A 17,398-nucleotide genomic window follows, 5' to 3' on the forward strand; every position below is an offset into this window, starting at 1 on the left:
CACCGACGAGGATTTATCGGTAACTACTTCAAATATAATATTATATAATAAGCTTCAACAGCATTATGGTTTTACGCGCGTGTACCTACCCATACCGCAATACGACTATACGAAATAAATATTTCGAACCCGAGCGGCATTTTAAAAATGTAAACCACTACGTGGAGTGCATATGCCTACCTACTATGAATACACGTGTGATGCCCGGGGAAATAAAGAGAGCGTATTATGATTTCGATCAATTAAGCCCTCCGCGAGCGGCACATATTATGGCCGTCAGCGGGAAAATCGTCGATGTATAATATATGTATATAGATACAGTATACATATGCATAACGACATAGGAGGGCGGCTACACTATAATATACGGCGGCGGCGGCGGCGGTTCATCGCATTATGTATAATATGTATATAATATGTGATTAAACACTTGTTACGGGTATTTTTTTTTCCCGTTTTTGATGTTAAGTATTTTTATTATTATTATTATTATTATTATTATTATTACGCGTATACACGGAGGTGATAAAAATATCGTACCGGGCTATTAAAATAATATTATTTTTCAATAGACCTCGGGGCGCCGATGAAAAACGCGTGTTACGTGCCGCAGAGTTCGACAATATATACGTAAATGTATAGGTGGTACCTACCTAAATACCTATAAACTACCATTATAATATAACATTTATTGGTATCTATGCATAAATATAACATGATGTACACGGAGACGAAACACTCGGACAGCGGCGTAAATGGTCGACGGTAGAAGTCGATTTTGACGTATTATGATATCAAAGAAGGAGCAAACTTCGAATCGTCTATTTTTAGTTCGCAAAACGGCCATTCAAATGTTAGACGGAGTTTCGATTTTTTTACCATCTCAATTCTTAACATTTTTTAATATAATAATATCTATGTGTTTGAAAGCGGCGAAAGGAGGGACGTGGTACTTATACTAACTACAACGCTATATTATAAGAATGTATTCGGTTATGGCAGATTATCGCGAAAACGATGCAACAAAACAAAGTTGAATACGTATTTATTTTAATGGAAAAACTTTTAAGTGAGTGAAATAAAGTATACCTAAGCTTTTTTATTTAAATTAAGAACCATAAAACATTTCCGTATTTTTATTTATTTATTTTTAAACAACAAGAAGAATGTCTTACATGATTATTTTCACGTATGTTCCAAATATTATACGAGTATGTACCCACATAGGTACATTATTATTTTAATCTATACTGCAGTTAAAAATTAATAATTCAATCAATACACACTTGCGTAATATAAGATCAAAGTTAAAATTGTTTGGTATTTTTTCGAACTGGTCAAAATAAAATCACTGCAAATTTAAATGGTTATATTATATTAATAAATAGCAAATAGATACATGATATATGGGCATTGATAGTATTAAGTAACTAATACTTAGTATTTAGTACCAGCACGAAATCATTCTATTGTGGCAATTCAAAACTAAAAAATATTATGATCTACATTTATTTATACGTTATATTTCTAGATCAAACTCGTATATCATGTGAGGCTTCACTTCTTAAATTTAGACGACTACCTAGGCAGTTTCTGTGGGTGTGTGGGTGGTTGCATAAAAATTTTAGATTTTCGTCACAAAAAAATTTAGTATTCGGTGCCATTAATCAAACTAGTTAATAAGTTATGTTATTTTGAAAAATAATCGTAAATTACACTAACCTTAATAAAATATATACCACATACATAATACGATATATTATACTACCCACTGTTGCAACTATTGTGAAAATGTATTTAATTTATATTTTCATAAATTATAAACAACAAAAAAACTCTATTTTGTTTGAGAAAAGTTTTAATATATTATATGATACAGGTCTAATAAATAGCAATATTTTATCTAAAAAGTTTGAAGTCGTTATTTTTTATTCTTCAATTTGTTCAATTATTACACTTTAAAAATAAAAAACTCATGTGATAAACGATTCTTATCGCTGATTTATAAAAAGGTCTAATGGCTATATAGTACTATAATAGGTACTATATACATGGCAAATACATATATGTGACAGATTTCAATAGGAAAAAACTATAATATTCAATATTGATATAATATAGGCCGATGATTAGGTAGTGAAAACAATTCAACTGTCAAGATAACTTTTTCCCAACTTCACAATGACGACCGTTCGCATCACGTGCAAATTGTGCCTAATTATTAATATTCAAATATATTTAATCAAAAGAATTTCTAGAACCAATAAATAATATAATTGTTGTCTTAAAATATTGCACAGCAAAATGGAAATATATTTTGGGCTATTTTTTTTTTAATTAGTGTTTTAACTAGAATATTTACTAATGTATTCAAAGACTGCACTACAAGCATAACGAATATTATTAATTAGCAAGTATAATGTTTTGTAAAACATTATGTAAGAGTAAAATAAACCAATTCCATGGTCATGTTTTAGCATATATTATGTATGAAATTATGTAACGAACCAAAAGATGTGCAACTATAAAGAGGGCGAAATTATCGAAAAGAAAAAACCAACGTCAATATATCACATAACTAAATATAATATTATGTGCGAGCACAATTCACATGCATTTAAACTCAACGACAAACGTAGCCGTATACTTTTTTCAGTATTGTAATATTATGATTGTTTTGATAAGTTTGCGATGAAAACAATAAACGTTTCGGGTGCAGTAAACATTAATGAAATAAAACTGTTTGTGGGTGTATAATGCGTGTTTAACACTCGCGGCGGTGTATTACATGCATACATGCATACATTATAGCAACGACGAATTATTAAATATTTGGGCCCACTAACCGGGTGGTATGTGCCGACGAAATAGAAAAAGACACCGATGCAGCGGACAAACGGGGAATAAAATTGAAATTCCTAGGTAATGGTTTAAAGCGCATAAATACGTCATTATATATACGTATACCAGAGCCCATACATATAATAATATACGTGCATAGGTTTAAAACAAAACAAATTATTGTTGTGACATTCTGTAAAACCCTATAAAATTGCGCCAGGCATGATGGTTATCCTATATTCCCATCACACGAGTCACATGAAAAATCGTATGGTATAATATAGACTATTTGTAAAGCGCAGCGGAGCGTCGTAGCGTTTTCGCAGTGCCGTCGACTGCGACACGGGCAATTGCATATCTGTATCTCACAGCACCGTATTGAGTCGTTGAAATGATATGATATTATGCGTATACGGGACGATTCGTTAAACTATTCAGCTATTACACTTCAATGTTTGTGCGATTTAGAAAAAACGATATTTTTACATTGTGCCGCTCGAGGTATAACATCACGCATTATTGGAACTTTTTACTATTTTTTATAATTTTTTTTGTAATACCTCAACGATACGCGATATTTATTACTATCGATTTCGCAATCGAAAATCGAATATGTTCAACAAAAAAAATTGATGTCACAAAATTAATAGTATAGAGTATAAAGATTAGATGAGCGGAGTGCCACATGCAGTGTCGCGCACTTTCTCACTTTACACCAATACCTATAATTTAAATTATTTTTACCCACTAGTAACAAAAATCAATGTGTTCAATATTCCACATTTTATTTGTAGATATATACGTCAGCATAGTAGGAAAAGTATTTTGCTTTCGGTAAAAAAATTAACAATCTAAGTTGTTACTAAAAAACCTATAAAAAACCTATTTTTTTTTGGTACACCTATATTATTAGTACTTCAAAGTTCAAACATTAAATAACATGTGAAAAAAAACGGCAATTAACTTATGAAATTAGCGTTTCCAGTTATTTGGTCACTCTGTATTCTGTATAAACATAACATAACGTTTATTATATTATATTATTCCCTTTGACCGTTTTACACGACCAATTGCAGCTATACGTCACACTGAAAAGGGAGACCACACACGAGCAGAAAGCAAACAAACGCGATTAATTAACTGATGGACGTCAAAATATCGGCCAAAAGGCTTTTTTTACGACTCGTGTCAGACTGTCAGACTACGTACGCACATCGCCGTGGTATAATATAATTGGGTTTTGCGGTGCGGCCAAAAGTCTAGGTCAGTTAGTTAACCTTACCTACACTTCAGACGAGCGCAGACTGCGCAGCACGAATGACACGCTGCGCATAACACGACAATCATCCAATATAGATTTGTTTAGTTTTTTATCGATACGTACGTACCTAATAACTATGTGTTGACCACCGGATGGCGGATGGCGATTTCAATGTAGAAAGCACTCGTCCTTATACATTATAAATTATAATATCGTACTCGCGGTATCGCGTGCGGACAGCGCAGGTAGATATCAATAGATGCGAGTGAGCAATACAATTTAGTGAACTTGCACAAGTGTAAACTCGGTCCGGTCATCGTTTACCGCGAGCAAATTATTTCAATCAAACATCTTGTACACATTTCACCATAATAATTATTGATATATATATATTATTGGTACTTATATGTATGTATACGTACAGCTGCATATAAAGTTACCTACAATATTGACTTGGTGGAACAAATAATATTGAATGGCTTAGAAAGATAAAGCAAACGATCGCGGGAACACTATAATATGTACGTTAGACCCCGGATCGGGTGATCGTGCGGCGCTCGGCCCCGATTTATTCGAATCAGACCCTGCAGGGTATAATAAAGTTTGTGCTGTGTGCAGACATGTATATATATATATAAACATATAGTAAATCTTCGGGGGACATCTGTTATACATATAATAGCTGTACGCAGTATAACGATATATACATATATAGACACCACACTGCACCAAAACCTTTTATGCATAACTGTATAATATTACCTGTATACACACATATATTATTCTGTATGAATGTATAATATATGTAGCGTATATATATATATATATATATATATATATAATATTATGTATGATAAAACATTGTTTTAGAAACGCGACGCTCCGAGGCGGTGTGCTGGTGTTGTATCTATATATTATATATATATATATATTCATAATCGTATGAGTTATTATATGGCTTATGAATTATATTCTGACGAAACTCGAGATTGTAAAAACCCTCGCGCAATGCATATTGAAAGAAATAATCTATTGTAAACGCTGCGGAACGGTGCCAAAAAGGATTACGGTGTCATTTTTTGGTTCACTAGGTCGAAACGATGATGTATTATATGACGACAATGGTTCGGATATGACGTGTGGACAAGACTATTACATAACAGTAAGTCTGTTTCTCCTCTTAATTTTCGAAATCCCTTCGAAGCGCGCGCACTAGAATGTATATAGGTACCTACCGACCAAATCGTTAATAATCGGGTGCCGTATCGGAATAGAAAACATATTTTACCTTTGCGAACAAAACGACATGCTACGCCGCATCATTTTATCGCTTTTTTTATATTATACTGCAATGAATCTGTTTTCAAATATTGCCCACATCGAAAAGTTTTCAAATATGTTTTCGTCCAAGCGCGCGCGGATCCCTCTCCGAACAGATAGCAATAATACGTCTTGGCAACACACGATGATTCACAACACTGAGTGTCCAGTCGTATTGCACGCGATGTATACATACCTATAATGTGTACACAAGTCGACCTATCAAATCGCTTGCCAAGTGGGTGTAAGCTGCAGGTACCTGTATGCACACAATATCTCTATGTTGTATGCGATTTCAGGTATATAACAACGTCAAATACGATCGTGGTCATCGATGTACCATTGTATATAATGTTGTATTTAATTAGAAACCGAGCGTAACACTGCGCAGCGTATTGGTGCCATATAAAGGAAGTGTAATTTAAATTTTAATGAATGTTCCGGCAAAGACGAAGAGTCATCATTAGTACCAAACATTATTCCTCGTTGAAAGACTACAGATAATAATTATAATTTAAATTGCTTTTATTGAATGGCTCTAGAATAAGGGGTTATTAAGGTGTGAAATTAAATGTATTTATTATTCGCATAATATAAGTCGTCTCGATGAGTGTGGTCGTTAAAATTATTGCTCCAAATTATTATTATTACCGTCGATTGTTTTCGGTGAAAATAAAATGATTGATTGGCGATAATTGTAGACATCGCGTAAAGAAATAGTAACATAAATTAAAATATATAATATAATGCATCGTTAATTGATTATGCTCAGACGCGTGGTAATGTGTGCATAATCTATTATAATATCCGTCGAAAAGAGTTAATCTATAATAACATATTGTGTACACAAATTAAAAACATTTAACTTAAATCCACGAATATATTATGTAGGCACAGTATATAGTTTCCTTTTTTTCCGACCATATAAATCGAATGCATTTATGCATATGAATTGAAAAAACCACTCATACCCGCGATGCAATGAGCAATAATATTGGAATACATTGGACTGGTAGCGATTTGAACGCAATCTCTAACTGCAGTCCTCTAACACTGTGATTCTCAACCGGGGGGGTCACCAACAGTTATTTTAGGGACGTCAATCCATCATGTGGGAAAACAATTAATTCACTTAGAATCTTATAATCGATAAAAACGTTCATTGAAGTGCACATAATATACCTTTTTTTGTAAAATATAAACACAAATAAATACAATAATAACAGTTGGTTCAATTTTTTAATGCTCACATTATAAAAGGGTCGTTGGACATCTTGGTGACATTATAGGGGGTCGCGAACTCAAAAAGGTTGAGAACCGATGCTCTAACACACGATTCGGACGATATGTATATTATATTACACACACACTGGCTACGCCTATTATACTCTATGTCGATTCTACATAAAAAAAAACTTAACGTAACTTGTAATCATTTGCGTCATTACACCTTGTATATGTACTATTACACATACAACGACGAAACGGTCGTAGTATACTTATTATTATGTTTTACTGCCGCTGTCGGCCAGGACGCTACTAAAATTTTTATTACGTTTTAATTGCTACGAAGCCCAATTCGAAATGCATAAAAATTCCCTCGGGCAATATTTCATTTGCGCGCGTGGCGCTTTTAGATTGTTCCGAGTAGGTATTTGATTTATTGCTCCGGTCCTCGCATTATATAATACATATGCACCTATATACATTATACATAGATACCAACCTATATAATATAATATTAATTTTGTGCAAAATATCAAATGCTATTCCTAAGTGTATTCTTTTTGAAATTATGCTGTGGGAATTTGTTGCCCACACCTCGTTACATTATGTATCGCAGAAAAAAAACAATTTATCTGCGTTTATTGTTTCATTTACCAGAATATATTAAGCAATATACGCGTATCCATCATCATCGCCATAACCGTATCGGCCGCGGGCGTACTAGTAGGTGGGCGAGGGATGAGGGAGTTCTTTTTTAAAATTAAATTATTTCTTTTATAAAAAACAAAAGTGAGAAACATTATATTTTGCTTGAACCATTGGGGCGGATGTCTTTAAAAAACATTGTATATACAAACAATGGTTATGCTGCAAGCAGCGAATGAATTATTAAATGATAGCAACATTTTGATAAAAACAAGCTGATTGCTTAAATATGTGTTAGAAAAATGTTGAGAAAATCACATCTTCTTAATATGAAATCTGCCATCTCTGGTATATGCATATATACTAATTTGTAATAAAGCCATTTGAAATTGTTCACCGTCCCGAAAAATGTGTTTTATTATATAATTTCAGTCAACCGGCAAAAGAGATTAAAATCGAATTGTACGTCAGCGTAATATATTATAAGGTAGATTAAAATCAGAGGTTTGTTTATATAGGTTTTGTTGAACAGAAGAAATGACCACGCAAAAACAAAAATAAAAAGTCAACAACCCTATGGGAAATATATCTAAACAGCAATGACTGCAAACTGAGGTTGTCCCATGTTTAAATTGGAGAACATTTTGTTTGAACATTAAATATTTTAAAAGCTAACCCCAAAGGTATATCTCATAATATTGTATTAAAACCAATCAAAAAATTATTTTTTAAAGATTACACATACGTATCTAATCAGCAAATGATACATAATATATTATAAAGGTAGTCCCAGGATTGTTTGTCTTCTGAGACATCTCCTGAGGTAATAAATATAATATTATTAATCTATTTTTTTCTAATTAGACTCACAGAGACAAAGACTACATGGACATATATGTTTTATTTTTTTATTTAATTACATTTTTTGGAAAAAAAGTTCAAACATTTATTTCTTCTCATTTTTTTATTTTTGAAACAATTGAAGTTATCCATTTTTTAGTTTATTTACTGAACATTTTGACCTCACAAAATTTTATTTTTGATTATTTTTTTTAGTTTATAGGTAATACTGCAAAAAACAGTTTTTGCCCGGGTGGCAAGTCCCCCCTACGGCTAATGGGATATCCTCATGGGACACTCTGTAAATGGGCACTCAAAAACAATTATCTTGTAAGAAAATCTTTTATTTAATTTTATGAAAATTACAAAAATTTGTCAATAAGTTATTTGGTGTATAAATATCAATACGTTTAAAAAAAGTTAATAACAGAGTGGTCTTTTTACGTAATACTGATGACTGGTGTATATATGGTCATTATTATTTATCTATATTATTTTACTCGAATTAATTATAGAACACAGTGGATATGATTGGCATGAGTATTTTTTATTAACTATAGGTAATTTGGGAAACTCAATTTTTTTTATTTATAGCCATTTTTTAAATTAGATTTTGACACTTAAAGCAATTTCTTATAAAAAAATTATATTTTGGATTAAATATTAATTAGTGTCAGTACTACGAAATGTTTAATAATTAAAATATAAAACAATTTACAATTTAATAAATACACAGGGTGATTCACCAATCAATCCCACCTTCTTTTTCTTCACTTATGCATTTATTTAAAATCTGATTATTTAAATTTTGAAATATACTTAAAGACAATAATTTCAAATTTTGAGATTTTTGTATGCTACCTTGCTTAAGAGATCGAAAACCCCTCATTTATATTGTAAATTATTTAGCAGATCATTTTTCTGAGAATATTAAAATCAAAATTTTAAACGAGTAATTTTCGAGGTATTTAACCTTGTATACTTAGGATAATTACTAATTAGTTTGAATGATATGGGAGCTATTGAAATTTGACAGTTTTAGTAATTAATATTATTCTGTACACATTATGATAATTTGTAAAATGTTCCAAGCATAAAAAATACTAGATCCAATATAACATCTATTTTATATTTTTGTAAAAGAATTTTTAATATAAATTTATAAACTATATACATTTTAGTAACTAAAAAACGACTTGAAAATGAAAGTCGAATTAGGTACATCAACGTTTTTTAAAAAATTATCGACTAGATAATTTACTGTAAAAAAGGGGTTTATCATCAAAACCACGGCATATATCACGACGGCACATTCCCAAATTAGAACAAAAAATCTCAAGAATTTAAATAAAAGTATTATTAGATGGAGAAAAAAATGGGAGTGAGCTTGCTTGGTGTATCCACATAAATATATATTTACTAAATACTGTAAATGAATATTTAATTCTTAAAAATATATTAATACATTTTCATTTACTATGATTAGCATAAGTATAAAGTGGTGTTAATATCAAAGTCATACAATATTCAGTTTAGTCGGATATTCAGCAAAGTCTGAATACGCATATATTTAAATTACATTGCGGTAAAATAACTTTATCGAATAATGTTGAATAATATCCCTAGAATGGAACAAATTCAAATTCAACTGATGTAACATTACAATATGATCATCACTACTGGAATGAAATTTCTCTTTAAACACCTATTTAGACGTTCTACTAATCCGAATTATGGTAACGGCTTTGAGCAATACCAGTACGAACGTATGAATTAGCTCCTAGTTTGCGATTTTTTAGAAAATAATTTATATTATACACATTATAAGATAGGGATGATTCAAATTTCGATTCCTTTAATCATCATCATCACTCTTACCAAAATAATTAGTTAATTTAGAATCACTATTTACAATTTAATAGTTGTGGGTAGACACATTACGTCCTCTTTGTATTGTCTATATTATAATAATACTATCGTATTATTATGCATACTACAGAACAGTCTACAGCTAGTATACAGATAGGTATACCTACATAATTTAATGTGTTCATCAAAATGTCGATCAGTCCCATCTTAAATCAGTTTTTTAATTACCGACGTTGCTTATTCTAAAAACGTTATAAATAATATATTCAAATGACTATGCTGGGTGTTTATAATTTGTACTTGAGTATAATTTTAAATACCGATAATTATTATTTCATAATTATAGGTACCTAATGAAAAATAATTTCTAAATAATAAAACTGTATAATATGCAAATAAAAATATGACTGAATAGAAGCTTATTGTTATAGATGAAAAATGGGATGACAATTTCATTTTTGAACATACAGTAAAATGACCAAAATATAAAAGTCCAGTGGCCAACAAAAAAATCTTGGATCTAATTTTGTTTATGCTCAAAAATATTTCATAAAATAAAACATTTTGTTAAATGTAAATTCGTTTTATGGAAAATTGTATATAGTATGAATATTAGGTATAATAAACTATTTTCTTTAAAAAGAACTATTTTCATAAACAAAAAGGAATTGTTCGATATCAATAAAGTATAAATTACATCTAATTTCCGATCAATTGAATACTATATATTGCATGAGAGAATTGAAGCGTATTTAAAAAAGTCCTCCTAACACAGAGAAAAAAACATAATACTTTGAAGCCAATAGCTTTTACGATTCACTTAAAACGAAGAGTGATGTATTTTTTATTTCAGTATACAATTGCTTTTTCTACAATTGCTGAACGGCCATCCTTGTATTTTGAAACGAAATAAAATGCAAATTGATTCGAACGAGGCACTTACCTGAATGCTGATAGATTACGTGTTTAAATTACACAGGTAATGAATTGTTTGTAAATAATGTAAATCCAAAACAGTTACATATTTTCTTAACATTTTAAGTGTATAAATTGTAGTAGTATTTATTGAACATGATTCAATTTTTTTACAACAGAATTTTAAATATTTCCATTGTTGAATCAATTACAAATGTAATCAATATTAGCATATCTTTAATAGCGATATATGTCCAATTATGGTGCGCTTGTCAGGCATTTAAAAGTGCAGCTGTACTTCTGAAAAATCATGATAATTTACGTCATCTTTGACGTCAATATGAAAAACAATTGTTCAAAAAATAATGTACTCAAAATATGACACGTGTATAATACGATACGACGAACGGAATTTACGAGACAGCCAAACCCGTTTTACATATTTATTATACTCATGCATAGTCGTCGAATATTGGCACTGCGGCTTATCCGTACATAATATCGACACTCTTAGAGCAGCTAGGGAGTAAATAAACTAATATCTGCGGTATAGCCCCAAGCGATTTATATACGTGCACCTCTAAATTAGATTGGTTTCGTTAATACTATAATAAATCGGGAACAAGAGTAAATGTGTTCAATTGATTTATATGTAACGACACACGTTCGAATTAAAAAAAAAATACAGTTAATAGGAATCATCTTCGGATTTGTTTATATTAAATCGGTTGAATACAAATTATACAGTAGGTAGTTTTCAGCTAAATTATGAAACCGATACTAATAAATCAAACAGATTTAAGAGTAGAACGAAAAAAAAACGGTGAAGAAATAAATCTACGAGTCTATTTGAACACGAGATGGGTCTATTTAATTTTAATTTATTAATTGCAGGTAGTTATTATATGAAGACAGCGACGAAACCTTAGGTGTTAGGAAAAACTAATAAAATGTAATTATAGCCCCAAGAAATTTAAACAAGAGAGACACCTAGGATAGGTGTAATTAATTGTGAATAAAGTCTTAAATTAATACACATAAACTCAACCCACACAAAAAACCAAATTAAAATTCGGCTTTTGTCGTCCATGCATTACAATATTACATCGACTAAACTGGATTGGAGAAAAAAAATAGAATTCACGTGTGTGAATTCATGTGTGAAGCTGTTTTGGAAATAAAATTTTTGTCCGAAAATATCATGTGAGTAATAATAATATGTAGGAAGAATGTATGGGTGTCCTACTGACACCTAAATGTGTAAATAGATGACGGTTTTGCAAAAGTTACAACAATTTAATGTAATTATGTATCTGATTTTATGATGTTCGTGTTTTACTAAAATGAGATTCGCCATGCATAAACATATATATTTCAGCAGGGAAGATACACGACGCATGGTATGAACATAAAAGCTATAGTGTTATAAATGTTATAATGGTTTAAGTGTCACATTGAACCAAAAAAAAAATCGTCTAGAAAATGAGAGACACTACTGCACTCGTACATATACCTACAACATAAATATTTGTGTATACAATATTTAGTTGTTATTATTATTGTTATATATATATTATATATGTAGTATATGTACCACGTTGGTATTTATGAGGTTGTAACTTTCTTTATAAAGACACATATTATATTACAGATGGTTCGGTGGAAAAAAAATATATTATTTCCATTTAAGTCACTCATCCTAAACAGAAATAGAAAAAAATTTAGAATATTCGCTATATAATAGTTGTAACACGACGACTTCACAAAAAACAACTTTATGGTATTGTGCGATATAAACAATAGCGAGCGCGATATATTATTATGACCATTAGTACAATTTATTTCAAATCGGTCGAACGAAAAAGAAAAATACAAAAATGGGCGTATAATTAGATTGACAATATTGCACGTTATATTTTAAATGAAAGAAAAAATAGACAGAACGATTTTTGTCGGTCATAAACGCAGACTGTTACCGAGTGTATACGAGTACGCCCTGTCATGCACGCGCCGAAAAAATAATTAACTAGGTAGAATAGGTAGATACTATGTTTTCCCGGGATGATGTCCGTGACGTAAAAATTCCGAATATATAATACGTATTCGCTAATAACATTACTTCCATGCCAAACCAATAATTGTGTACCAACCAGATAAGTTCGGAAGACAATCACTCATTATATTCGACGCCCGTTAGACAATAATTATTTTGTACCGTTACCGTGTCAAAAGTTATTTTATACTCAGACACATAGTAATTGATACAATGCGGTTCAAATGGTTGTCATCATTTTCGGTAAGTACCAACAAGACACGAATGCTTCACGTCCAATTCAAGTATATAGATACAACGTCACGGTCAACGGTGAATCCCGAATTGGCGACCACCTGGGACTCTTAACAATGTCTGACAGCCGGCAAATTAATTTACGAGTGAAAAAAAAATGAGAAACATTTTTATACAATATTTTCGAATGATTTGACCAAAGCAGTCAAGTTTAAACAGCAGCAGTTTGTAAATAATTAGATGCAAAATTGGAAATTAATTATAAATAATTTCGCAGTTTCAGTGTACATAACATTGTTGTAAGGTGAAAATAATGTGAACATCAAAAACGTATAAAATTTAAACGAGTACACGACTAGTGTAATTATTACAAAAAACCTGTTTTGATTTTCCGTAATTAGATCAAATTTTTATCTAAAAAAAATTACATGATTCTTAAATTTTTTAATTTGTAACGTAGGAGACTGGATAATCAACAGGTGAATATGAAGCGTAGGTATTTATTTAAATTACCATTTAAAATTATGTTTAAAATATCATATAGACATATAGTATAATATGAGCATTAACTATAGAATACATAATAATATGTTAAAACTTGTTCATCGATTTTTCTGGTCGTAAAATTAGATAATGTACAGTTTAAGTAAATCTATTGAAAATAATAACTAGAATTAAGTACTTTGTTGGCATACATCGTATACAATTTTCGAAACAATATAGTTAACGTAATCAAATAATTGACACAACATTAAATATGTAAAATTAGAAACCCAAAATGAGAACAGATAAAAACTATATAAATTAGTAGAAAACGGGTCTCTATAATAAAGACAATGAAACAGTAATGAAAATACATGTATACCTAGACTGTAGACGAATTGAAAGTTTAAGCCTGAAAACGTGACTTTGGCCAAATAATATTCACTTCAGCTTTTTGTAGGTAGTTATTTGCGATTTAATTAACAACCTTCGTCTAAGTAATATTGCAAAACTTTATTCATACTTAATTCTTTACAGGTCGGCGATGCATGATAAAAATATATACTGTAATACAATTTTTTGTAGGAAATCATCTTACGAAAAATCTATAAATCGCAGTAATATTGCGTTAATTGTAGATACTACGAGTTTCATAGACATGCCGTTCCAAATAAAACCACTGACCGTGAAGTATGCATATAGCATCACATAATATAATACTATAGGTACTATGTACAATATATACTACATAACGTATGCAGTTTTATGTAACTATATTAAAACATTCCTGAATAAGTTAAAAGCATAAACCGCTAAACCTCACAGAATGATTATTATTGCAAACAGATGGACCGACGCTATTATTATAAGTAATATGCCCATTTAATAAAACGTATATTTTGAAGTAGTAACTATAATAACTAATAAACCAAATAAACTGTAGTTAAAGCAAGGTACCTATACCGCTTTCAAAATAAACACAGATTTCAATACTCATTTCATAATCATGGAAACAAAATTGTAGCATTAAACTAAACGTTTGAAATATTATTATAATACAACCACAGTGTCATATGAAAAGAACATTAAATAACTGCTTTAATACATTGATTCTTAATTCTAATGACAGTTATTAAAAAATAAAACATTTCTCTGTAATTTTGCAATTATTATTTCTGAAAATAAAACACAAAGAGTATCCAATCACGTCGTTCTATAACGTTGTTAGTAACATTGAGTTATTTAATCTATATATTTTTAATACAGATTATAACGAATTATAAATTAGTGCAAGATATTATATAATTTTATATGCATGGTTTTTTTTTTTAATTTGAAAATTTGGACTATTGGTTTTAATTTATTATAACTCATGCGATTTGACGCATTTGACGATTTGATCATGACGATTTTGAAAAAAAAACCTTTACTACCAAATAATTGTTTAGTAGCTAATTTTATTGCTGATATATTTTTTACATTGTTTGAGTGAGAAGTAGGCAACATTTTTTTCAAAAAATGGGGAATTATTTTGTTAATAAATGAAAAACTTCAGATTAAATTTAAAAAAAGTGATTGACAAGGACTAACACAGTGGGACGTCCTGTATTTTAAAATCAATATATTAGCTCTGTATTGTAATCAAATATTAAAACAAATACTTTTACAGTAACTTATTTATTATGATATTAAAATTATGTAGTTACATACAATGTACAATGTATAATTATGATATGCAATATCGAAAATATTTTTATAGTGTCAACTAAAAGATAATTTATTGAACCCAATTAAAAATTATAAAAATCATAAAAATTTATTGAAATTAAAAAATACAAGTAAGTACCAAATCTATAAGAATTACAAAGAAAAATAGATTTACTTTTATATCCAGCATAATCATAATATGCTAATTATATTATATATATTATTCCCAATAACTTAGATTTTATAGTATATTTAACAAAATATACTTGTATGTTGTGATGGCAAGTAAAAAATATAGTTATACGTCAAAAGTAGTAATTCCAGACCCATTCATGTTTTTCACTATCTACAACAAGATCTAAAATACGCTATATATAATATGTAATCAATTACTATTAAAATACCCGTTATTTGTTAAAAATAATGAGACAAAATTAAAATTCTAAACATTTGCATTTGGATGTCTATGAAGTTTACAAGATTACATCTTAATGGAAAATGCCACTAATTAGATCCTGAAATTTTACGTTATATAATAAGTTACAACCCTGGATGTATGTGAATATATCCATTAGAGTAATTTCCATAAGTGAAAAACTAAAGGTGAAATTCCCAACACAATATAATATATACATATGAGTTATAACAACAATACAATAATGTATAGGTACTACACATTTGCATATAGGCTCCATAGCTTCATATAATTTACCAGCTATATTTAAACAGTCATTCGAAAAGTTTAGAAATGTTTAATACCGTTAACTAAGTTTGTAAACTTTTCGAGCCACACGACCAAATAATAATTTATACGGAAAAACCTAATGGGCAACTTCTACAGTTTTCAAAGTAGAAAAGGGTTTCTAAACACCTGAAACGATTTAACGTGTTGTACGTTTTACCTCTTCATGAAGTGATGTAAGGATTTAGTTCAAACCCATATTTTTGGAGAAAGCTAATTGTTTTTTATCATCATTATCATTACCGATCAAAACTTTGTAATTAGTATTTGCGGTGCCGGTCACCAAAACTACAGCAACGACAATTTCACCAATAACAAACTTTACAAACGTCGGAAACTCAAAATGTATTCATATTATTCTTTTATGTATAATTTACAATAAAAATATTAGATTATATATATGCCTACAAATACGTTACATATTATTCGTAAGTAGGTACCTTATATCCGCCACACTTGTGACAAGCGATCACGTCTCCGTTGTGTTTGACGGCGGATTTGTGCACGCCGCCACTACCGAAATTGCTGTAGTACGTCATCGTACGACATTTGGGACGGCATAAAACAAAAAAACCGAAATCGATTAGTCAATCCGTTTAATGCACATGCATCTATTTTAAACACTTATTGTAACACCTATCGTATACAACGTACGTAGGTATATATCGATATACTGGTCATTCGCGCCGAAATGAAGATGCGACTGGGCCAATGCGGCCAATATAATATCACCCAACAATTTACGATTCGTAATAATTATGAAAATAAAATATACGTTGGCGGTACACGGAACACCTGACCCGGTGGCGCGGTTCAGTCGAATATAATATTATACGACACGACTCGTGCGTTTGTCATTCGGAAGACGATCGCGGGCGGTGACTTTTCGCGGACGCGGCGACCAACACGCTCGCCGTCGGACTGCGGACTGAACGGAGTCCGCCGCCGCCTGATTCTCGCGCGCGTTTTACGGTCCGGAGACCGCGACGGCACAGTAATAATACATACAAATATTTACGTATAAAATGTAGGTATATAATACTATACAATGTATATATCACAGCCATAGGCGTGTGCCGATTTTTATCGCAAGATACAGAAATACCTTCTCAGTTATAACAATTAAATGAATATGTGTGTGTGTCAGTGCGCATATGTATATAAAACAAAGTGTTCGGGAACGCGTTTATATACATTTTGGATAAATGTAAGGTGAATATAAGACTGGAATTCATATGTGCCTAATACCTATGTGTATAAA

At 30.5% G+C, this 17,398-nt stretch overlaps 1 protein-coding gene across 2 annotated transcripts in view; it reads right to left on the bottom strand.

Annotated features, from left to right (window-relative positions):
• The window catches only part of LOC111034213 (protein-tyrosine sulfotransferase), a 110,385-nt gene that overhangs the window by 82,699 nt on the left and 10,288 nt on the right, over nt 1-17,398 (bottom strand). The window contains exon 1 of one of the 2 annotated variants that reach the window (XM_022315323.1): nt 16,578-17,076. The exons of the other annotated variant lie outside the window; for it this stretch is intronic. Within the exon in view, the coding sequence (XP_022171015.1) occupies nt 16,578-16,676 (99 nt within the window). The 5' untranslated portion in view covers nt 16,677-17,076. Of the gene's footprint in view, nt 1-16,577; nt 17,077-17,398 lie in introns of those variants that run through there. 2 annotated transcript variants of the gene reach the window in all.

The sequence above is a fragment of the Myzus persicae genome, unplaced genomic scaffold, assembly GCF_001856785.1.
Source record: "Myzus persicae strain clone G006 unplaced genomic scaffold, MPER_G0061.0, whole genome shotgun sequence".
In the NCBI taxonomy this organism is placed as follows: Eukaryota; Metazoa; Arthropoda; class Insecta; order Hemiptera; family Aphididae; genus Myzus; species Myzus persicae.